The 23,328-nt window shown below is 42.2% G+C and overlaps 1 protein-coding gene across 4 annotated transcripts in view; it reads right to left on the bottom strand.

The window, feature by feature from the left end:
- Nucleotides 1-23,328, bottom strand: part of Opa1 (OPA1 mitochondrial dynamin like GTPase) — a 74,191-nt gene that overhangs the window by 13,516 nt on the left and 37,347 nt on the right. For all 4 annotated transcript variants that reach the window (XM_036203482.1, XM_036203483.1, XM_036203480.1 and 1 more), the window contains 8 exons: nt 19,796-19,961; nt 17,765-17,917; nt 15,922-16,030; nt 14,854-14,933; nt 12,043-12,183; nt 9,172-9,288; nt 8,394-8,487; nt 7,886-7,996 (listed from right to left, as the gene is read on the bottom strand). In XM_036203482.1, coding sequence (XP_036059375.1) covers nt 7,886-7,996; nt 8,394-8,487; nt 9,172-9,288; nt 12,043-12,183; nt 14,854-14,933; nt 15,922-16,030; nt 17,765-17,917; nt 19,796-19,961 — 971 coding nt within the window. The remainder of the gene's footprint in view (nt 1-7,885; nt 7,997-8,393; nt 8,488-9,171; nt 9,289-12,042; nt 12,184-14,853; nt 14,934-15,921; nt 16,031-17,764; nt 17,918-19,795; nt 19,962-23,328) is intronic.

Here is a 23,328-nt window from a genome sequence, read left to right as displayed (position 1 = left end):
ACTGCTTCTCACACCAGAGGTCTCTTCCTCAGGGTCACTTTATTCTTTGTCAACTCCAGCCGTTTTTGGCTAGAACACAAAGCAGAGCCCGCCTCGTGCATGCAAACTCCAGGTAAAAATAAATTCTTTACTGTTTTCCCTCAGATGGTCTAGTTAACCTTAGTATAAGGAATACTTTCACAACGGCAGAACTTACAAAAGCACTGACTTTTATCCAGAAAAGACGGTTTCAAGAGTTACCAGTAACATAAAACAGAAATGTTTATTCTGTAGTAAAAAGTATTAATCTTTCCTTTTTACAAATATACATATATCTAGAAATTACCATTTCAAAACACCTGAAAATGTGTTTCAATAAACTTAAATTCTTAATGTTAGAAATTATTAATTTTTTTTGTATGTGAACTGGATGGGCTGGCTATTAGGAAATCATTGGGGGCCTATAAATCAGTGGTTTCCATACAGTGGGAGCCAGACTACAAGGAGGAAGGGAGGTGTGGGTACCAGAGTGAATACAGCAAATGTGAGCTGCTCGCAAGGGATGAAACCAGAGCTTCTGGCGAGACAGAGAAGAAAGGTCTCTGGCACCTCCAGTCTCCTCCCCCTTTGAAGTCTAGAGAAGGGCTAATGAAAGTCAGTATTAAGATCGTGATCAAGCATTCACTGACCGTGTGAGCTATAACACAGGCGACAGCAGTCATAAATGAACCAAATCATTCTGCTAGGGTGGGGCAATCATAACAGACCCGAGAATATTTTCTTTAAATGATTCTTTTGGCTGACTTACTGTTATACAGTGGGAAGGCAGTATTCTTTCTGCTCAATTAGACATCTGTGGCAGTAGCTGAGTATGCTTTTAATCACTGAGGGAAGGCAAGTAAGCAGGGAGGAGGAAAAATATTGGTTTAGGTCAAAGGATAATGACCTAGAAGAAGATGTAAGAAGGAAAATGAAAGGAAAGATGAAACTGGACTGGGGCCGAAGAAACAGCAAGAGGGCTGAGAGAGAAAGGAGGCCAGGAGGTCTAGTCCTGACTGCTCACGTGCTCTTCCCTATTATTCTGATTGGACCTCACCTTTCTCTTTCTTTTTTAAAAGATTTATTTCTTTTGATTTTAGTGTATGTCTGAGTGCCTGCATGTCTGTGTGCACACCGCTGTGTGTCTGGTGCCTACAGAGGCCAGAAGAGGGTGTTGGATCTCCTGGAGCTTACAGGCAGTTGTGAGCTGCTTGCGGTGAGTCCTGGGAACTGAACCTGGGACCTTTGCAAGAGCAATGAGGAGCCAGCTCTCCAGTCCCCTCTTTTTTTTTTTTTCCCCCGGGACCTAGGTACCTAAAACTCATATCCTCTTCTTTAAAATGTGTTAAAGCTGACTACCTCTGTTAAGTCTGCAGAAGGAAAGCAGACATTCTGCCACATCTCTAGCTCAAAGGCCTTAACACATTTCTGACAGTCACATACGATGGAGAACTAATGAAGAGAACATTGTCTTGCTGTGAATAGAAGAAATCTCCAGAATACATGGGGCGGGGAAGGAAGTGACAGTGGTGAAGAGTCACAGAGAACTTTCCTTTCAGGCCACTTAGGTTCCACATTCAGAGTACAGTACTTGGTGGGATGGTGTTTACCCCACTTTTTCAGGACTACTGATCTCATCTGTGACAGCAGCAGGCACCAGCCAGATTAGAAACAGAAAACAATCAACAGAAACTAAATCTCAAGCTTACCTGACATTTTTCTTTCTAGATACACTAGAATAAAAACATTCCAGCTAACCACGCTGTGTTATAGCTATATTAGCTATGTCCGACCTGCTTTTTAATTCAGATTTTAATAAAATGTGAAAAAATTCTTACAGTCAGCCTATAAATCAGGACAGTGTTTGAGTCATTGAAAGCATCTTTGTACAACTAGGCAGCTTTGATAAATTTCTAACCTTGGGTTTGCAAATGAAGTCTTAGGTACTTCTGTTGCTTTCTTTTTTGTCATAATTTAGAAAAATGAATGAATACATGTTTTCTGTCATTAAATAATATTAACCACAACGAACAGAGTTCTCATAGTAAACATGACTTATGTTGCTAAATACCTGGTAATTCAGAGACAAAACTCTTCCTTGTATCTGCAGTCTCTACGGCCAAGGGTTAGCGTCACCAGTGAATGTCACACAACCTAAGACACAAAGATTGTATCTTTGCTCTTTTCTAATTATCAAGAGAAAGCACAGGATGGCGGATAAGAGGAGACTGGGAATGTGAAGAAACACAAAGAGGAGCCCGAACAGCATTGTATCCGCTCAAGAGAAACAAACTCCAAGTTTCCAGTAACAATTGCTTGCTGTCTGGGAGATGCTCAGGCATCAAACAATAAAGAACAGTCAACAGAGGCAAGAGGCCGAGCACGCTGCTGCTCTCCTGCTCTCTAATCCCTCTGAGCTCTGGTAAAAAGGCCAGCTGTTGCCACCTCGTGTAGGATGGAGGCAGTCAGCAGAGCAGATTAACTGGGGGCGGGGAGAGGGGATATTGCAAAATTCTAAATTAACAGCCACTTTGATTTTACTGCTTTTAACATGAAGGTCATTCAGCTATACCATTACAATAAGTCTGCACAATGACAGCCAGAGTTCATTATTGTTTTTATATTCCACATACTTCTTATTTTATATTTATAGTGGTAAATGAGAAGGAATGCACAGAATCTTGGTGGAGAACATTTCAACACTCTCAGTTCTGTTCAACAAAACCCACAAAGTTAGAAGGACAGCCAGTTAAAGTTTAAAGGGTCGGTATATCTCCTAGCTCAGGTATGAACACAAGCACACTGAAGAGCTCTTAGTTTAGGGCCTGGGGCTGGGGTTCAGTTGGGAGAGTCTGATGAGCATGGGAGAAGCCCTGGTGTTTTGGGCCTGGAACCCTTAATCAAGTACTTAGAAGGCGAGAGCAAATCGCAAGTTGAGTTCAAAGTCATTCTAGATACATAGCGAGTTTGGGACCAGCTCAGGGGTAAGATCTAGATTTTGGGCAACTCTGATTATAGTGGGATCTGGCAGTCTGGAGACAGTTTACACGTCATAGAAAGATGCATGTTGGTGTCCTTTAGCCAGATGTTTTCACAGAGTGAAAGCTGTGGTTCCAAAGCTTCTTACATGACAGGAAGGACGGAGGGCAAGCTACTATGTACACATCCTAATACAAAGAGTACACACACACACCCACACACACACACGCACACACATTTTGTAATCTGTAAAAATAGCTATCTACTTCAAAAGGCTGCAGTGGAGACTCTGGTGAGAACTTATGGAAAACAGTTTTCTGGCCTAAGGCAAGTGCACAAGTATCAGTTTACATCCATAAACAACTAACTTCATGTTTTATTAGAGAGCCAGAAAGAAGTTTATAATATAAATGGGAAAAGAATCCTTTCTCAGAACAATCTGTCTAAATGACTGCAAATATCTCTTTAATTCTTTGCTGACTCTGAATACACAAGGAATCAAAAGAATAACCTGGAGCCTGGTGGCTCACGCCTTTAATCCCAGCACTGGGAGGCAGAGGCAGGAGGATCTCTGTGAGTTCGAGGCAAGTCTGGTCTACAGAGCGAAATCCAGGACAGCCAGAGCTGCACAGAGAAATCCTGTCTCAAAAAGAAAAAACAAACAAACAAACAACAACAAAAAACCAAACCAAACCAAACCAAAAACCAACAAAGTATAGTTTGGGTTTCAGTGGACAGAAGTTAAGTAAAAGAATTTCGCCCTGTACTGATGAAACTTTCTCATTATTACTATTGCCCAGATACTCAGTTTCCAAGGTGGAAAAAACAAAACAACAAATCTCAAAATGTAAGCACTCTTATTTTATATGGTAACAATCCTAAAGTCAAACATTATAGAAGGGACAACTGTTGCCATGCCATAGAAGGTATTTTAACAGAACTCTCTCCATTTCAATAGATGGGCATACTACTAAAAATTTCATAGGTAATCCAAATAGCTACCTTCACAGTTGGTACTGCATTTAGACACTATAACAATCTGTTGAACTTTTACACAGAATCAAGGTTCTCACGAAGGTCATAGCGGCTGTTTATACACTGTGGGGAGACACTGTGAGTAAGAGGTGAGGTAGGAAGACAAGCTGTGTATCTCATTCAGTGCTCCATGAGGTATTCAGTCTTTTGACATCTTCACAGACTATGTCTTGGAGTCTCACTTTCTGTAATGTATTTTCACATGATACTGATCTTTTTAGCTGGAAACTAACTTTCTTTTCCTGTTTCATCAAAAAACAAACCACCTGGCTCACAGAAAGGCTGTAACCACACTACAAACTGCTTATCTCTCAAAAACATTTACTGTTACGAGGCTTCTCCACATCTAAATGTTGCTGTAAACTAGCTGGAAGTGAGGGCATTTCCTTAAATGACCACAACCGAATAATGAGGTCGTAGAAACCTACACGGACGTAGTACTTCTAAGACACACCAGCCTGACTCTCTGCCTGCCTGCTGACGCTTTGGAACAGACTCAGTATGTCTGGTCCTCTGGTTACTCTCAGTGTGGACTACTTCTTTAGTCTTGTCTCGGCTCTGATGGCTCTGATGCATTAACAACTGCAGGCCAGGTACTCGTTCTGCAGAGGACTCTTGACCTTGGCTTTGTCTGATGCCCTGTCACACTAAAGTAATGCGTCTCAGTGCACTCCATACAGTCGCATAGGATTTTGATTTGAACATATGATTCATGTGGTGACTGCTCAGTTTCTCCATGACAGTTACTTTTCACTTTAAAAATTAATAGGTATTTTCTTTGATCACAATTTTTGATTAGGTATTTTCTTTTTTCTTTTCTTTTTTAAAAATAATTTATTATTTTTATTGTATGTGCATTGGTGTTCTGCCTATATGCATGTCTGTGTGAAAGTGTCAGATCTTACAGTTACAGACAGTTGTTAGCTGCCATGTGGGTGCTGGGAATTGAACTCAGGACCTCTGGAAGAGCAGTCAGTGCTCTTAACCTCTGAGCCATCTCTCCAGTCCCTGAATAGGTTATTTTCTATTGAGATATTTTGAGAATATTCTATTCTTCACCACTACTTGCATTCCCTCCCGATATAATTCCTAACTCATGGATCTGTGTTTCACTCAATAAGCTACAATTTGTCACTATTTCAATATCCTGAGGTCTAGCCAGCTGCAGATCAAACAGTGCTGGTGTCACGTGACACAGACACGCCACACTTCAACCACATCCTTACTTCTTACTCCAAAGTGGTCCAGGCTCATCCTGTCCTTCCCACGTTCCAGCTATGGAAACTACTGTGTGTCCAGGGTCTTGGCTTCTTTCAACAAGCCTCCTCACACAAGAAGTGGGCTTTATTCCCATTTCTTCATTCTTCCTAACTGCAGTTTCACTGCTTTACTTCGGTAGAGGATGATAGCAAATGGTGAGAGAATACTGCACTACTTACAAACGCACTTTAATGAACCATCAGTTGGTGAGTATCCAAAGTGATGAGTGAAAGACAGGTAAATTTACGACTGGCGAAACTGGATGTCACCAACATTTTAGTAAATTCTATGTGACACCATTCTTTACAGTTTTGTACTTAAGAGTTAAATCCCGACTGCTCCACACTATATCTTAAATGCATCTGCAATACCAGAGACCTTGTTCACTACAATATAGCTGTGACTAATAAACCTAGAGAGCAGTCTGGCTGGAAGCATCTACGACCATATTCCCAATCCTTAGACCGAAGAGCAACAGTGAGGAAAAGGCATTTTCAGAACTCTAAACTAAAGGGTAGTCATGGCTCATCTCCCTTAGTGTGACTGATGAAGTGGAGTCATGGGTGAAACCCCTGCTTTTAAAAACATTATTTGGAACATTAACACCATAACTCTATTTGCGCAGAAGTCACAAATCACTTCATATGACTGCTTTCTTAGGAAAACTACCAGAACATGGAACTTAGCTTGACAGAGCACAGATCTGAGTTACTGTGTACTTTCTTTAAATAATCAAATTACAACTGGAGAGTAATGGGTAACTGTACAGGCTCTATTACAAGTCATGAAAACCCACATTACTTTTCTGTCACTTAGAAATGTAGAAGCTGGTAAAACTCACTGAAGTAAGTCACAGTCTAATAGCTGGTCCTGCGGGACACAGACATTGTACACCCTGTGACAAGGACAAGCCTTTTCCTGTAACAGTGCGGACAGCACGGGACTTCCCTGTGAATCGCAGGCATCTTGCAGTAACGGGGGCTCTGAGGCCCCTATGTAGGACACGGGCCTTCTGCAGCAGCACAAACAGGGCAGACAGGGAAATAAAGGAGACTCGTTTAAAAAGTAAAGAGAGAAGAAAGCAAGAGAGCCAGAGAAAGCAATGGGAGCTCACAGCAGAAAGAGCAAACAGGATGAGGTGGTGCAGACGAGAAAGGGAGCGCGGCGCTGCAGCATGGCACAAAACTGAAAACCCTGCCTGCTTCCTGACATGGTCGTGACTGACGGCAGAACTAGACTCAGCTTACAAAGTGTTCCCAAACTGGAGAAGCTTCTGCCCGTTCAGTGTTCGTGCTCTTTCACGCCAGAGAGCACACCGAGTTAAGTACACTCTGAAAGGAAACAGGTTCATAAGCTCAGAGAAGGGGTGCTTATGACATAAGGTAGACTCTGACAGAGCCCTGATTACCAACAGTTGTATGTAATGTTCATGCTTCTCTGATCACCGCGGACTCTCAAAAATCCAAGCAAGTCTTCATGCTAGGACCTTATCAGCATTTAAGAACCAACCATGCTTCAAACAAGCAAGGCTGTAGGCGGGATGATACAGATGCAATGCCCAACTGGGGCTGATAGGATGTTGACAGCCTGCTCCCATGATGCAGATCTGTGTGGGGTAACCTGCTGCAGGGTGCTGGACTGCTAGCGGGACAAAGCCTGCTCTGGCTTCAGGGGAGAGGGCTCACAGAGATGGGGAGGGAGAGAACTGGGAAGGACAAAATGGGGAGTCCTGGACACAAAGGTCAGAGCACGAGCTGGGTGAGAGAACTCCTTGGGGAAGAGCAGTCTGTAACGGGATGTCCCAGCCTGCAAGGTAAAAAAAGTGCATTGGCACAGGGTGTGAGGCACTGTGGTGGCGATCTGGTATAGGATAGCCAAGAGTCCAAGCTGGATGAAAAGACCGTTTTTTGTGAGGAAGGGGCAGCAAAAAGTTTGGTCATACATCACGAGGACTGATCAAAATAAGTAACTATGTTAAGGAGTCTAGAAGCTGGTTTCTCCCTGTCAGGAGTTACAAGTATGGGAAAGAGCACAGCCAAGAACAAACCTGACAGAACTGGGTACAACTTGGAAGCATCAGCATTATCTTCAGTCTTTGATAGATACACACAGTTAGGAATGGGTATGCGCGTGAATGTGCATCTGTGTGCACACACATACGTGTGCTCGCACACACACGTACACACACACATCTTTCTACTGAGAAGGTCTGGGAACTCACATAACAAGCGTATCTAGTTCTCAGACCTTGATTTCTAAATACCATTCTTTAAAAGAAGGAAAGAATGAATGAGCCTGGAACACTGTGGGATGGCAGGACAATACTGAGTAAGAGATGAATGAGTCTAAGGATTAGATACAGTGACATTCTGACTTTGGGTCTTGCTAGGAGAACAATCTTGATTCCTAGGAAACACATATTCAAGAATTTGGAAGTGATAAGATTTTTAGGTCAATGTCGCATTTTAACACTTCAGAAGAAAACAAGTTCTTCCTAGGGAGCTGTAACTTTTTTTAAACTTGAGATTAAATGGGTGCAGAGACATGGGAATGGGGACCCAGGAAGCAGGGGTGGGAGGAAGTAAGTACTTACTGAGGTCTTCAGCCAGCTGAACCCGTTTGCCAGTCAGCAATTTAATCTTCTTCTCACTGTCTTCAGCAAAATCTTCTAATACCTCTTTAACGTTTTTCTCTAGTCGCCTAACTGTTCAAAGCAAATAAAAACCCAGAAGAGCACTGTTTTTATGAATGCATTGAATGAAAAATCCCGCATACAGTGAAAACTCTGTATCGTCATGTTAGCTCTACACTTGAACTCACATTTCTCATTTCCTGGTGCATTTGTCCACACAAACCTGACCCATATTCTGAGGACCACATGTTCTTAAGCCATAGTGCTTAATAGACACACAGACTCCAAAAACACAGACCAATGCTCAGGACGCCACTCTCTTTATCATAATTTTTATCTAATGGAAGCAGATACATAGTATCTCTTATCCCTACCATTTTCTAATTGTAATTTCTATTTTATTAATATTTTAAAGCAAATTACGATCCTGAGGTTTCTAGTTCAATCTGTGTTTCAGGAGTTGCCTTACCTTCAGTGTTTGTAAGTTGCTGTCTTAATGTGTTGGCAGTGATGGCCAGCATACGCTGTATCCGCCAGAAGAGGACCACGTCATTGCATTCCAGCTAAAGCGGTAAACAGTTAAGATCAGATGCAAAGTTAAACCAAAGCTTTCACTAAACACACAGAACTCTAGTAAAGATATCAGCGCTTATCTAGTAACACATACATGTTTCCTTTGAGCTGAAGTAAACCAGAGAAACAGTTAGAAGCTTCAATTTAATAACAGCACAGATTAGCAGAGCTTCTGCAAGGGCTATTTTAAAGAACTCCTGTTTGTAAGAAAGTGCTCGAAAGGCATCAGTCTGCTGCCACCTAGGGGTTACTTTAAAAGGTGTGAGAGCCATGTCCACTACTAGAACTAGTTCAAGAGTCCAGTGATGTGAGAATTATGACAGATAAAAAATACATAATAAAGTAGTGCTGCTATATGGCCCCCACCACACATGTGGTTGGCTATGCTCTACACACATCCTCCCCTTATAGAAAAACATAAAAATGCTTCAAATCACTCTGGGGTACACATGACTGCCCCCTTTCCCTTGCCTCTGATGATACACGTGGAAGTCAGTTATTCCTAAACTGGTAAATCTCTGAAAAGATACAAGGTTATTCTTTGTAAGTTACACATTCTTTTCTCCCAGATGCTCAAGGGCTTAAAGTGAATAGTAAAGCTAAGTTTACTTTTGACCATCTTTCAACAACACATAGAAGCTAAAAGTGACTTCTTATGCTTTGTGAAACCTCACCTCAGAATCTATAAAATGCCTCTGGTAGTAATAAAACCCTCTTCGACAAAGGTTACAATGATTTAGAGCTGTTTTTAAGAAATGTCTTCTATAAACTTGATGCCAAGTATCCTTAATCTAAAATGAGAAAAGAAAAACCAAAGCATTATGATAGATGTTGACCACTGAGTAGTTTGTTATATACAAAATTTACTTTTAAAAGTTAACTGAAAGCCATAGCAACATTCTTATCTAGCAACCATTTTAATCCACTTACATCACTTTTCAAGTCAGGTATCAGATTTACCGGTTTCCACACTTCCAAATCTACCAAGTTCTAAGCAAGCATGGTAGCTACAGCTGCACATCACCGCAGAGTAGGTTGGTAAGGGATGATCTTTCCGCAGCTAGCAGTGGAAAACCCAGGGGAGAGGAGTTTGAAAGCCTGGTCTAAGGGCCACGTTAGGACCCGGGAGCTGGTCTCAGACCATGCCCACCAATGTCAACAGTCAGAAAGCAATCCTTTCTATTGCCACACTGTCACCACAACAGTGTCCCGCCCCGCCACTGTGGCGCTATGGTCTGTCAGAGTATGTAATGCTCATCACATCTAGTAACAATCATAATGCTAGGAGGCAGAACAAGTACCGATCCCATTGGACAGATGAAGAAAGTGAGACTCCAATTATCAATTACTAAGGGAGCAGTACTAGCAATACAGCGGAACTCTGTGAGAATCCACATCTCCTGACAGCTCATGTTCTTGGCCGCTATGGCAGCCTTACAGCCGGGACTAAACAAAGTATCACTAGAAGAAAAACTCAGATGTTCTTGCCTGCAGAAAGCAGCAACTTGTTCCACTCTACTTCCAAGAGAGAATCCCTACTGCATTAACTTAAGTGTCTTAGAATTAAAAGTGCCACAGCAAACAAAGCTTGAGTATCTCTGGCCAACATACATGGACAGGCCTGTTTGCAGATGGGATTTTTGGGTGGAATGGTTTTGAGATATTTACATATACACCTTGGAGGTGGGATAAAGGTCTAAAACAAAATTCACTTATGTTTATATATGCCTTACACACGTCGTCTAAAAGTAATTTTATGCACTACAATAGTGTGCCTGGATTTTGAATACAACCAGTCCCATGAAGAATTTTCTTGTGATATCAAGTCAGAGTGGAAAAAGTTTCAGGTTTTAGAGCATTTTGATTTTCCCCTTTTGAATCATGCATGGCCTTTGTTTTTATTCCCCTTTTCTTTGTTGAGACAGGGTTTCTCTGTGTAGCCCTGGCTGTCTTGGAACTTGCTCTGTAGACCAGGCTGGCCTTGAACTCACCGTGCATGGCTGACTGGCATTTTATTAATTAGAGTTAGGATCACGTAGACAAGTTGGATCTGCATCCAACTAGAAGTTTCATTTCAGTTTATAGAAAATGTTACATGTACAGCAGCTTAAGCATTTAGGTTCTTCCCAGTTTTCCTGTTCTGACGTCAGGCAGAATTTAAAGTACAAACAGAAACATAAAAGCAGGTGGTATTTAGAAGTAGTCATGTGCCTGGAAGGTTTTCAGGCTGTTTTCTTTACTAGATTAATTTTTCTTTCATTGGGTTTTCCTGGGTGCTCTGCTCTGCTGCCATGTCTGTCAGAGCACCACACGGGTGCAGTGCCTCAAGAGGCCATCAGTTACTCTGGAACTGGAGTTTAGATGGTTTAGATGGTGAACACGTCGGGGGATGGGAACCAGACCCAGGCCATCTGTGAGAACAAGTGCTCTTAACTGCTGGAGCTACCTCTCCAGCCCCTAAGCTAACCTTTAAAGGTTTTCAGGCCCCTACATTTTAACTTCCAAGCAGCGGGAAACATAGATCCAGTAATTGTTTTAAAATTGTGCTGCAAAGTAAGTTTTATGAAGCTAAGAAAAAAGATGGCCAAATGTGTAGACTGTTCTCCCATCAGGAATCAGAGAAATGAGATTGGATCCAAAGGTCTTATCAAATTCAATAAAAAATTGAAAATGCATGTTTCCCCCTAATCTACTTATATCTAACTGAGCTACATTGACTGTAAACACTATAAACATCACCTATGCTGCTGGGAATGGTAGCATGCCCCATTTAATCCTGGCACAGCACTTGGGAGGAAGAGGCAGGTGGGTCTTTGTGAGTTTGTGGCCAGCTTGGCCTACATACTGAGTTCCAGGTCAGTCAAAGCTATATAGTGAGACATGTCTAAAACAAATAAACAACCCTTTCCAAAAAACAATACAAGTACACTCCCCCAACACACACAAATATTTTTCTATATAAGTGGGCCATATTTAGACAAAAGTTAGCTGTTGTACTCTAAAACTATAAAACAGAGCTAGACAAAGGTCTAGATGCCTTCTATCCTTTCTGCAGGAATTGCTATCATGACTTATGTAAACCTAATTTTCTAAATCTTAATTTTTCTAGTTACCCTTTAAGAAGCAAACTGAAATAAAAATTGCTTTTCTTCATATAATCAAAATGACTGTAATTATACCAGTAAATGTGCACATGATCACAGTAGGACTCAGCACTTAGATCTCTAGACAGCTCATTAGAGGAAGGACTACTTACTGTAAGGAACACTGATTTAGAAGGAGCATACTCTACCCTTTTTCTTTTTCCAAGACAGAGTCTCTTGTAGTCTGGGCTATCTCAGCCTCACTTTGTCATAGCTGAGGATGATCCTGAACTCCTGCTTCCACATTCCAAGTATTGCATCCGTCACCACAGCTGGCTGTCAGTGGTGTCCCCCGCCCCCCCCCCCCCCCCCAGCACTGAGGACTGATCCCAGGGCCTTGTGCTTGCTAGGCAAGCAATCTACCCCTGAGCTAATCCCCAACTCCTATATGGTATTTCTTACCAAACTTGGATCCACTTCGACCCCTCGAGATTCCAGGTTCTTCCGGACTGTGGTAATCTCATCGCTTGCAAGATAAGCTGGGTGTTCCTCGTTACACTTCAGCATCTTCTCCAATTCATTCTTGGTTTCATTGTGAACACCCTTTAAAGGTACAAGAAGGCTCTTTAGACAGTCCAAGCTTGGCACTTGAGAAACTAGAGGCCAGAAGAAGGACATGGATTCTGGGAACTGAACTCTGGAGGAGTAGCAAGCACTCTTAACCACTGAGCTATCTCCCCATGCCCCTGGGTTTCTCATCTTTATACATTTCTTTTCTTGCTAAGTCCTATCACTCCGGAAGGCAGAAGGAACTATACACAGCTAACTAAACTGACCTGGGGATGACCTGAAACATGGTCCTCACTGTATCTTCTAGGTAAGAGGCACACATGAGCAGTTTTCAGCTGGGAGTGGACGGATAGAAAGATTAGGGAAGAGAACTCCAGTCAGTCACTATCTGAAAGGAGAAAGCAAATCTGACACACCAACTCCAGATGATTCTGGAGTCCTTCCCCATATCTAAACTGTCAGCCTGAATCTCACGTACGCTGCCCCAAGCCTGGGGTTGGGACGGGGGTGAAGGCTCATCTAGGAGGGCGCCCAGATTCCTCTTCTAGGGGTACAGATCCTTTGCAATGACCTTAAGATGCAGTTGGTACTTCTCTTAAACGGATTCTGGAGAAAAACAACTCGTGAGCAGGAGTTGTCTGTTTGGTTAGAGCCTATTTACCAGGAGCTGCTGAGGAAAGCACTCGTCACTGGAGTGTTGCTCTGGAGGCTTCTAGACCTACGTTGACTTTAGCTGCCATATACCAGCTGCTTCTACTCAGTGTCTCTTCCAGAGAGCTCTGATGGAGACCCACAAGGTCTTTTGGACAGACCGTTTCTCAGCCCATCTGTGTGGCAGACACATGCGCTGCTGACTTAGGGTCAGCTCACTTATCTACTGGAAACAAGGAGTGAGGGCCTGGGAGAAAATAGGGCACTGATCATGTACCTCACTAACTTTATCTAAATGTAAAGAAAAACATGGGAATAAGGTTATGTTCTTCGGGAGTGCTTTATTTTCTTTACCTCCGAATTTTCCCATGTTTAGTATCCTTTTTGCTAATTAAGTAGATTCAAGGAACACAGGAAACAACAGCAAGTGGACCGGATACCACCTCCTTTTCTTATTATTTCATTCATTTACATTATTTTGATTCTCTATTCTATTTATGCACTTCCCTTTATGAACTGAAGGATGAGACTGACATTCACAGGAAAAGAAGCTGTAAGAGTTCAAAGGGGCCAGGAGGTGGTGCACGCCTTTAATCCCAGCACTCGGGAGGCAGAGCCAGGAGGATCTCTGTGAGTTTGAGGCCAGCCTGAGCTACAGAGTGAGATCCAGGACAGACACCAAAACTACACAGAGAAACCCTGTCTCAAAAAAGCAAAAAAAAAAAAAAAAAAAAAAAAAAGGAGTTCTAAGGAGTGAAAGGGGTGAGTATGGAAGTGACATACATTTTTCTACAATTTACCCATTTATAAAGTTCTTTATACTTAGCTTTGACATTTTGTTCTGAAGTGCTCATTCAATATTTACTAAAGGATGAGTTCTATCATACTTTCCACCTGAATTTTCATATTTACTTTGTGTGCATTTTAACAAGCTACTACAAAAAGGCAAAACTGTTTGAATGAACTTCCAACAGAAAAACTCAGAGATAATAAACTACACACACACACACACACACACACACACATACATAGATAAACATATACATATATAAAAATCAGTATTCTTCCTAAGCACAATTGTCATATATATTTGATTTGGTTTCATGTTTTTTGTTCATGACTATTCTTTACTTAAAGAGATTTTATTTATTTTATTTTGTGCATGGGTGATTTGCCTGCATGTATGTATGTGCACCATGAGGTGCCCTCAGAGGCCAGTGTTTGTGGTGGGTGTGAACTGTCCTGGAGTCCTGGGACCTGACCAAACCCATGTCCTCCATAAGAGCAGCAAGCACTCTTACCCACCAGCCACCTCTCCAGCCCAACTACTCTGTTTTGAACCTCAGTCCGGGACAGAAATGAATGGAATGGTGAACCACAGGGAAGCACAGTTTATTGATTTTTTTAATATTTTTAATTAAACATTCATTATATTTTAAAAAGGTTTAGGCAACTAAAATTCTGAAGAATGTTCTAGAGCCGTGAGAAGACTGTGTATACATATGAACATGTGCGTGTGTGCATGCCCACGCATGTGCACATGTGAGTATGTGTGTGTGGTCCTGGTGGATACGTGTGGTTGCTGGCACCCGTGGACACACACAGAGGTCAGAGGAGGACATCAGGCACCCTGGGCTGCCACTCTTCACCTTGTCCCTTCGACAGGCTTTCCCAGTGAACTTGGAGCTAGGCTGGCAGCCAGTGGCCCCAGAGATCCTCCTGGCTCCACCCCCAGAGCACCGTGGCTACAGGTGCTCATGCAGCCATGCTGGGCTTCTTTGGGGCCCTGGGATCTGAACTCAGGTCCCTTGCTTTCGCAGCAAGAGCTCTTACCCACAGAGTCCTCTTCCCCAGCCCCACGACTGTTAACACTGGAACCTAAATGGACAGGATGCAGGCAGATGGGCTAGCACAAGCCTGTGATCTCAGCAAGAGGCTGAAGGAGATGCTCTCTGAGTCAAGGCTAGCCTGGGCTACAGAAAACCAAACTGCAAAGCAAACTAAACCATGGACAAAATGCCACCATGAGAATGGAGATGTTTTTGTTCCTACCTGCTCTTGGGTCCGATTCTTCCAGTACAACCACCTCTTTTTCCAGTCTGGGCCTATCATGTTTTCAATAGCATTTTCAGCTAGAAGAAAGATAAAAGTGAGTTCAGAAGGAATTTTATCATTCCCAAGGCTATACATTATAACTAATAATGTTCATGAATTTTTAATTATTTCTAAATGCTGTATTAATATGAAATTAATTAAAATAAACAATTATATGATTAGTATGGCAAAAGTATGACAACTATGTGCTCAAAATATATGAAAAGTATAATTGTTTACAGAATTCCTCTGTGTAAGGAATAAATGTAAGTATCCACTGTCAAGCCTAATTATTCTCTTTATTAGCCACAAAGCAACTCATAAAAAATAAAAAATCCCACAATTAAATATTCAACTGTATTTAGGACAAAGACTTTGAAGTGTTAGCTATATATTAAAATTAACTTATTATATATGTAAATTGTGGGGGGTCCCTGAACTTAAGTCCCCTGCTCACAGCACCATCTGTGGGAGGCCAGCTCCCACCTTTTTAAGGGTTCCTATGAGGAGGAGAGAGGGATAAGAAACTTTTAGATAGAAAGATAGAGGAGAGGAGACAGACAGAAACATAGGACAGCTTCGGGAGGACCCAGATAAAAATCCACAGCCCCTTCTGTCTCTTCAAAAGGGCTTTTTATAACAATGCCAAGGGGCAGAGCAAAAGACCTCCCCCTTGGTAGATCAAAGCACACCGAACAGTAAAGTGGAGACCCTTCCAAACAGCTGGTAACTATGCCAGTGGTCCAGCCATCCCCTTAGGCAGCGCTGCTGGGTAAAGCAAGCTCAGATCTCAGTAGGAAACCTCTGTGGGCTCCACAGTACACATGGCATGTGCGTGAGTCTGCAAGTGCTGGGGTGGAGGTCAGGGGACAACTGGCAGGCATCTCTCTGCTTCCACCATGGGTTCCGGGGTCCAACCCAGGTTCTCAGCTTTCATGGCAATTGCTTTACTCAGTGAGCTATCTTGTTGGCCCACTGATTGGATTTTACAATGCTTACGACTCCAGACCTTAAGTCCCTACTTACTATCCTTGAGCCGAGCTTGAAGTGCCTCTTCCATAAAGTAAATGGCTGCATCCCACTGCTGCTTGTCTGATATGGACCGGTCTTCCAAAGCATTGTGCTGAATGACCCTCTGAAATGGTTAGGGCAGAAAAAGCTAATTTAATTTGTGTTCCCACATGTCAGTCATTTTATTTAAGCTGGTGACTTAGTAAATATTGAACATAACAAATAACCACATAAGAGCAAGTTATTCCATAGGAACGCAGAAGCCCCTTCTATCTGGGTACACCTGTCAGTTTTATCTGAACAAAGAAAGTGGGGTCTCCTGTGGCTAGATTCAGGAGCTAATTGAGGGGGATGGCAGAAGAACGTAAATAGTACATTTGACTAAATAAATAAGAGCTAGAACCCTAATATCTGTCTGCATTTATTTATTTATTTACTGCCATCTTAACTATGCAGAAATATTTTAAAACAGAGATTATTAGCCATTTTCTTGTTGTTAACAGAAATACAGCGACACGGCAAAGGCTCAGACACTTTGTCAATCATAAATATTAGCTATTATCTTTATAATTAAAAACTGGTTTCTAAATTTTAACTCTTGAGTGAATGGATGAAAGTGTCCCTTCTTTTAGAAACCCAGCCTTCCAGGCAATGCAGTAAGGATACGGTTTTTAAATACAAAGACAACTATTTCTCAGAATGAATTATAATTACAAACAGTGCACCGTGAGCTCGTTCCTTTCTAGAAATGGTCCAGTCCTTTCAACAGTTCCCCTTGCCCTGGCCCTGCTAGCAGAAGGGCCAACCAATGAAGGCTTGACTATGGAGCCAGGAGGAGTGAGAGCAGGTGGTGAATCCAGCTCTGCCAATGAGCATGACAGCACTGCGGCTGTCTGTCCTGAAGTGTCACAAAAGGCTTGGCCCCTGATGTTGGTCCTACTGAGAGGTGACTGGATCATGAGGGCGCTCACTCCTCAATGAATGAATCCATTGGTGACTAAATACCTTCGGGGTCACTGGATGGTGGGGCCTGGGGAGGAAAGCAGGCTGCTGTGGGAGTTCCTCTGAAGGCTGTCCTCTGCCCTGCGCTTGGCTATCATGAACGAGCAGCTTTGTTCCACCATGCCTGCCTTTCAGAACCTCGCTCCACAGGCCAACAGCAATGGAACCAAACTACCCACAAATGGAGATATACCCAAGTAAACCTTTCCTTCCTATCACTCGGGTGTCTGACCCAGCAACAAAACCTCACTAACACAACTGCTTCAGAAGTCAATCAAGCTTTGGGCTCAGTGGGTCAAGCCCATAACCCAGCTATCCAGGAGGTGTAGGCAGAATTGACCATTCAAGGATTGCCGGGGTCACAGACTCAAGGTCATCCTGGGCAATTTAACAAGACCCTATTTAAAGCAAAAGAGGTTGAGGATACAGCTCGGTGACAGAGGCTTTGCCTAGCACATATAAGGTCAACCAAACAATGCTTACAAAATGCTTAAGGGCTGTTCTGGCCCCCAGCAGACCTTCAATCCATGATAGGTAGTGCTATGATTTTACACCAAGCTATCTACAGACAGTCCCAAATAACTAATAGATGGCAATTCGTGGAAATGTCTGGGGACCTGCTCACTGCACAACTGGACTTTTCTTCAGAAATGGAGGTCAAGAGAAAAAGGACAGAGAGTTATTTTAGAAGAGCCAGAGGACTGTTGAGGGCGGGTTACAAATCATAAATCTATTACTTTCCATTGCAGTCACACAGAACTCCGTGAGAGTCAGTTTGGGACACCCTGTAAAAGTGATGCTGCTGGCGTCCTGATGGACAGACAGAGGCGCAAGCTCTACCCAGGCCGGGGCGTACCAAGCTATCCTCTGCAAAGTCATTCCACTTGTGCCGTTTGATGCTCTCCTCCTTCACGGCCTCCTTGAGTTTGTCAAATATGTCGTCGTGCTCCTTTCCTTTGGGTTCCGTCATGAAGCGGGAAAATTCCTCTTGGAGCGTCTCCCAAGCCACCTAGGTATAAAAGAAAAAAGCTGTATTTAGACTGCTTACCGTTAATTAATATGCAACATGAGAAAATAACATGAAAGCAAACAGATGTGATACAGCAGCTGATCAGGAAATGCAAGTTCACTGATGGATGCATGCACACTAATAAAAGGGCACACACAGCTGGGGACTGTCTTAGGCCTTTAACCCTATCACTCCGGACGGGGAGGCAGGTGGATCTCTGTGAGCTCAAGGCCAGCCTGGTGTACACAGTGAGATTCAGGACAGACAGGGTGACATATAGAGGTCCTGCTACAAAAAAAGAAAGCTGCCAACTTTAAAAACTGAGACCTCACAAATACATCTGCACCTTCAGTGCTTGAGAGCAACTGGAAATAATCAACTCACATCCCCAGAGGACGCACTCGCTGAGCCGAGCAGGATTGGCTTCTTTAGGCCAGTCCTACACCCTGGGTCTGCCAACACATTGACTTGACTTATTTCAACATGTCTGTCTGCGTGCTGCTGCCACACTACACTAAATTTCAGTGCTTACTCACTGAGCCAATTGTCTTTATAGCTCTGCCTGCAAGCAAACATTCATATCAAAAGCTCCAAGTACTGCAAAGTATTACTCAGCTAACTTTTATTCAATGTCAACCGTGGAAAGAAGAGCACAGGACAAAAGTAATTTCAGTGCACATAGATGGTGGGGTGAGGTGGTTTTTGTTTTGTTCTGTGGTGAACTTGAAGGCAATCCCCCGCGTTAGTTCGCCTCCCTTGAGCTAGGCTTATAGGCATGCACCTTTATGCCCGCATGGGATGGGAATGAACCTACTAGCTGTCTATCCTCATCAGCTCCACTCCTTCCCCAATATAAACCCCAGGGCAGAAAGCAGGAAGACACAATTCCAGGGGTCACAAAGACTAGTTTCACTGCTGGAAGCTTTGACTATGCAAATGTCTCAGGCCAGGACACACCCAGAACAGGGTAAGAACTAGAGACTGACAGGCGGCACAGCTCTCCAGTTCTTTTCGTGGTAAGTGGTCCAGCAGCGTGCAACACAGGCAGAGGCTGCAGGGCTGCTGGAAATGGGCCCAGGAAGGTGAAGACTGTGGTGCAGAGGCCAGGCTGGGGCCGGACAGAAGGAGCCAATACCACTTCCAAGGCAGGTATGCAGAATAAAATCACACTTAGTACTGACCACATGCTGTTGAGCATCTCTCAGAATCCAGGACACACTGGCTCTCAGCTAGAGTGCAGGACAAATGTGGCTAATGTTGATAATCCTGAGCAGCTCTTTTGGATGCGCCAAGTGTTACCTAAGTACATAACTCACCTAATCCTGATGGCAACCCTGGCAGGTGGGTAACACTGTCAAGTCAGCTTCTCAGAGGAAGCTGCAGGAAGGCTGAGCAAGTAGGGCGGCTATCAGTTTTCACAGGGTTGGGGCAAGATGCCTCAGGGCAGAAACGGATTCTTCAAACTGCTTTAATTTTGTAAATAATTCCTAGTCAAAACTAGCAGGACCCTAACTCAATGCATATGCAAATGTTATAGGGTCCTGGAGAAAATGTAAAAATGGTAACATTTAGTCCATTTGAAGATACTCCTTACAGAAGCTCAATTCATAGACGTTCAAAATATGTCACCGTCAAGCCAGTTTTGCTGGTCTTAGTAAATGTTATCTTTGGAAGGCAAACAGCATCCTGATTAGCAAACTTTTATGTTAGCAGCAACTGAGAACATATCCAGGTTAGCTCCAACAGAGGCAGGTGCAGAGCATACAGGAAGTGTTAGGTTGAGAAAGACAGTGACTGCCAGGGAAATAAGGCCACAATCCACACACCGATTCCCTCCACACAACGCTTCTTACCCATTTAATTAAATTATATCCTAACCTCTACTGCTTTATTAGGAAGCTGCTTGTCAGTCCACTGTTTCAGCTTGATGTCCACTGTGGTGTTAAATGTTCCTGAATTCATGGTCTGTGCGGCCGGAAGGTAGATGTTCTCAATCACGTGAGTTGACACTCTTTCCCACAGAGTCTGCTGAAGGATTTCCTCCCTAAAATTGAAGTTTCAGGAAACAAGTTAAAAATAGCTTGATTTAAGTATGGTAATAAACTACACATATTTGAAGGGTTGACAAATTTGGGATATGTATACATCTGTGAATCACAGGAATCAAGATAAACACCTCTCATCAGATCTATAACCACTCTATTTGCTGTTATTACAATTACTTGTACATACTTATTTTGGAATCTGTGGTGTATTGCTGTTTTCCTTCCCTTTATTGCTAAGCACCATCAATTGTATATAATCTACCGTTGATGGCCATGCACTGTTTCTAGTTGTTGGCTATTACAGACAAAGCTGCCGTGACCACTCTGTCACAAATCTTTAGAAGGATGCATGCTTTTCCCCTCTGTGGGGACATATCTAAGAGTGGAGTGGGTGAACATATGGCAGTTTTTAAAGCTATCATTCTTTTCTAAAATACCTCAGTGGTTTACATTCCTACTAGCAGAGAAGGTGGGTCCTAGATACTCTACACTCACGGCGCTGTCTCAGCTCTCAGCTGGTCTACTGGGTTTCCAGTACCTTTTCACTGTGGCTACAGGTCTTGAATAATCATCTGTATCATTGTGTATTTTCATGTGTTCATTAACTTAGCCCTAACATACACTGTACGTGTTTACTGGAGTCCAAGGTAAAAACTTTTTGAATAATTTTTACAATTTAGCAAAACACATCACAAAGCATAGAGATATGGGATATCACCATGTATGATGCTTCAGCACTTCATGGCTAAGACAATAATATAAAGGATGCAAACTTAAGCTGAAAATTCTGCCTTTTCAAGTGTTCTTTAAGAATTAGATCTCTAAATAAGGAAAGACAACCATTTCCACTATGAAAGTATTTAAAATCTCAAGAAAGTATTTATTTGGCTTCCACTGAAATAAATTCTACTGTTACAGAATACAAGGTAAACCCAAAATAAAATCCAACAAGAAGAAAACCCAGAGTCCCCTGCTATAATTAGGTCCATGTGGAGTGTAACCACAACCCAGCAAGAGCAGAGAGACTCCTGCTGACAAGGCAGAGGGCATTCTCCTAGTCCTCTGAACTTTGTGAACGTTCAGCTGGCTGTTCAGTCACCACAAAAGGAAGATTATGAGAAGACATATTATTTAACGATGAGGTAGCATGGCTGGATGTAAAAAAAACAAACAAACCATTCTTCTTTATCACTTATATATCCAGCCACGAATCTGTCAATTCTACTTCCTGTGTCACCTTTCAAATACCTCAAGACTCTTTCCCACCTGCACTACTATATGTTCAAGTCACCAGACCTCTTAAGTGCTTCCTGGCTTAGAGCTTTCCTACCTTGAACAGCCTTAAAGAACTGGCTTACAGCTCCTGTGTTCTCTCTGACCTTTACCTCTCTCTATGGGAAAGCCATGGACACAAACATCCAAGTTCTCTTTCTTCCTCTCACCTCCTGCCTCTGCAACTCCTTTGCTCTCATCTTAACACCAATCCACTCTTTAAATTCCACATTATGATTCCACAGATTCCTCACCTTTGAGTTAGGGGATTCAACTGTATGTTTTCCCCATTTTTGTTTGAGTCCGTTGAAATAACCAAAGTAAACATAATACTTTCACCAAAAATTGCACAATACCATAATACTGGATTTTATAAAGTGTATTTCTAAAAAGTCAGTCAATTACTATGCTAGAAAAGATGGTTACATGTTAATGACATCCCAGCATCTTATTTAATGTCAGTAGCTGTATCTTTAAGATCATATCCATTCCTGGAAAATTCAGTGTGTAATATATTTACTATTCTAACACATTATATGTCAGTTTGAACTCTCCAGGATTCCTTTCTTAAAATATGACTAAAGCATGCAGAATGTCTGTAAGTAAATAACAAATTTTCCTATTAGGACACACAGTACTTACTACGCAGTCCTGGGACTTCAATAATTCAGAGCTAAGGCCTTCATCTTAAAGTGCCCATGTAACCTCTAAGGTAATCCTAACTATGCTCCAGAAGTTCTTTGGTGTAATGCAGTTAAATCTATTGCAGCATCAACAGTTAAGGCTGGGATTGGCTACTCTGATCTTTGTGTCAAATTCTAGAGTCTAAAAGCACAAGCCGATCAAGAAAACTCACTAGAGGTCATCTGATCAGGCAGCTAAGAATTCTCAGCCACCCACCAAATGTTCTAGTTCTCAGCAGTGTCTTCTCCACTGGATTGTCACTTCTTGTCTTTTCATAGCTGTTAAGTGCCTTGTGTAGCAAACAAAACAGATTCATCTTTCAGGTTTATTTCAGTGTGGCTATGCATAATATTTTAGCATTACTCTACGTAAACAAAACTAAGCACACTTAAGGTAATACATCAATTTATAGTAGGATCACATTTTTTTTTCCTACCATAAATAATATTATTAGTTATGGGCTCCCCCCACTTTAGTGGCACTGAAGAGAACCCACTGAGTTGCATCCTCTGTCCATTAGTTATGATTTATAAATCACCTTTTATGTATATTACCCTCATACAATCTAGAAAGGCAACTAGTATTATATTAATTATTTATACTTAGGTACATTTAAAATTTACTTATGTACACATCAACATATCTGTATCTCTCTTGTAATTTTATGAGCTAACTGGATTATACAAAGTCACTGAACTGGTTTAAATATAAGTAAGAAACAAAACAGTCTGTGTCTTATATATTTGACCAATCAGTCAACAGTAAAAATAAGACCAGATATCTTTTCTTAACAAGGAGAGTAAGGAATCTGGCAAATGATGATGACTTAAGAAAGAGGAAGGCAGGGTCCCGAGATGGGGAAACCAGTGAGAACAAATTCAAACTTAGGCTGCTGTTGACACCATGTGACAATCAGTGACTGAGCAAAAGGAAGTACTAAAGCTATGTAGCATGAACGGTGGTAAGGATCGTTTTTGTGCCGAGTGACAACGTTCTTAAATACCACAGGTTTATTGGAAGATAATTTAGGCATGAGGAATTTGTTAATTAAAATATAACTACAAAAATTTCAGGCTCTTTATACACAGCTCGCTCGAGCTTCATGTGCCTGTCTTGCTGCGGTTATAAGGTCACCTATGCAGCACAGGCAGCCTTGGCATTTGTGTTCTCCTGCGTCCTCCTGCTGCTGCATGCTGGGATTACAAGCATCTGCCACCATGCCTGGTTTAGTCTGTCTGTTTATAATGCCCTGTTTCAATAAATTTAGGAAATGTCTACATTTACGAAAAACATAAATGGAAGATGATAGCTTGCCCTAGGATTCATATGACAATTTTCAAAAGGATGAATTTATTTAAAAAAGTAGGAAGCAATAAAAACCTAACACACAGTGGGCCTGGAGAGATGGCT

This window comes from Onychomys torridus, chromosome 12 (genome assembly GCF_903995425.1).
Source record: "Onychomys torridus chromosome 12, mOncTor1.1, whole genome shotgun sequence".
NCBI lineage: Eukaryota > Metazoa > Chordata > Mammalia > Rodentia > Cricetidae > Onychomys > Onychomys torridus.
This window is presented reverse-complemented; position numbering and strand designations above follow the sequence as displayed.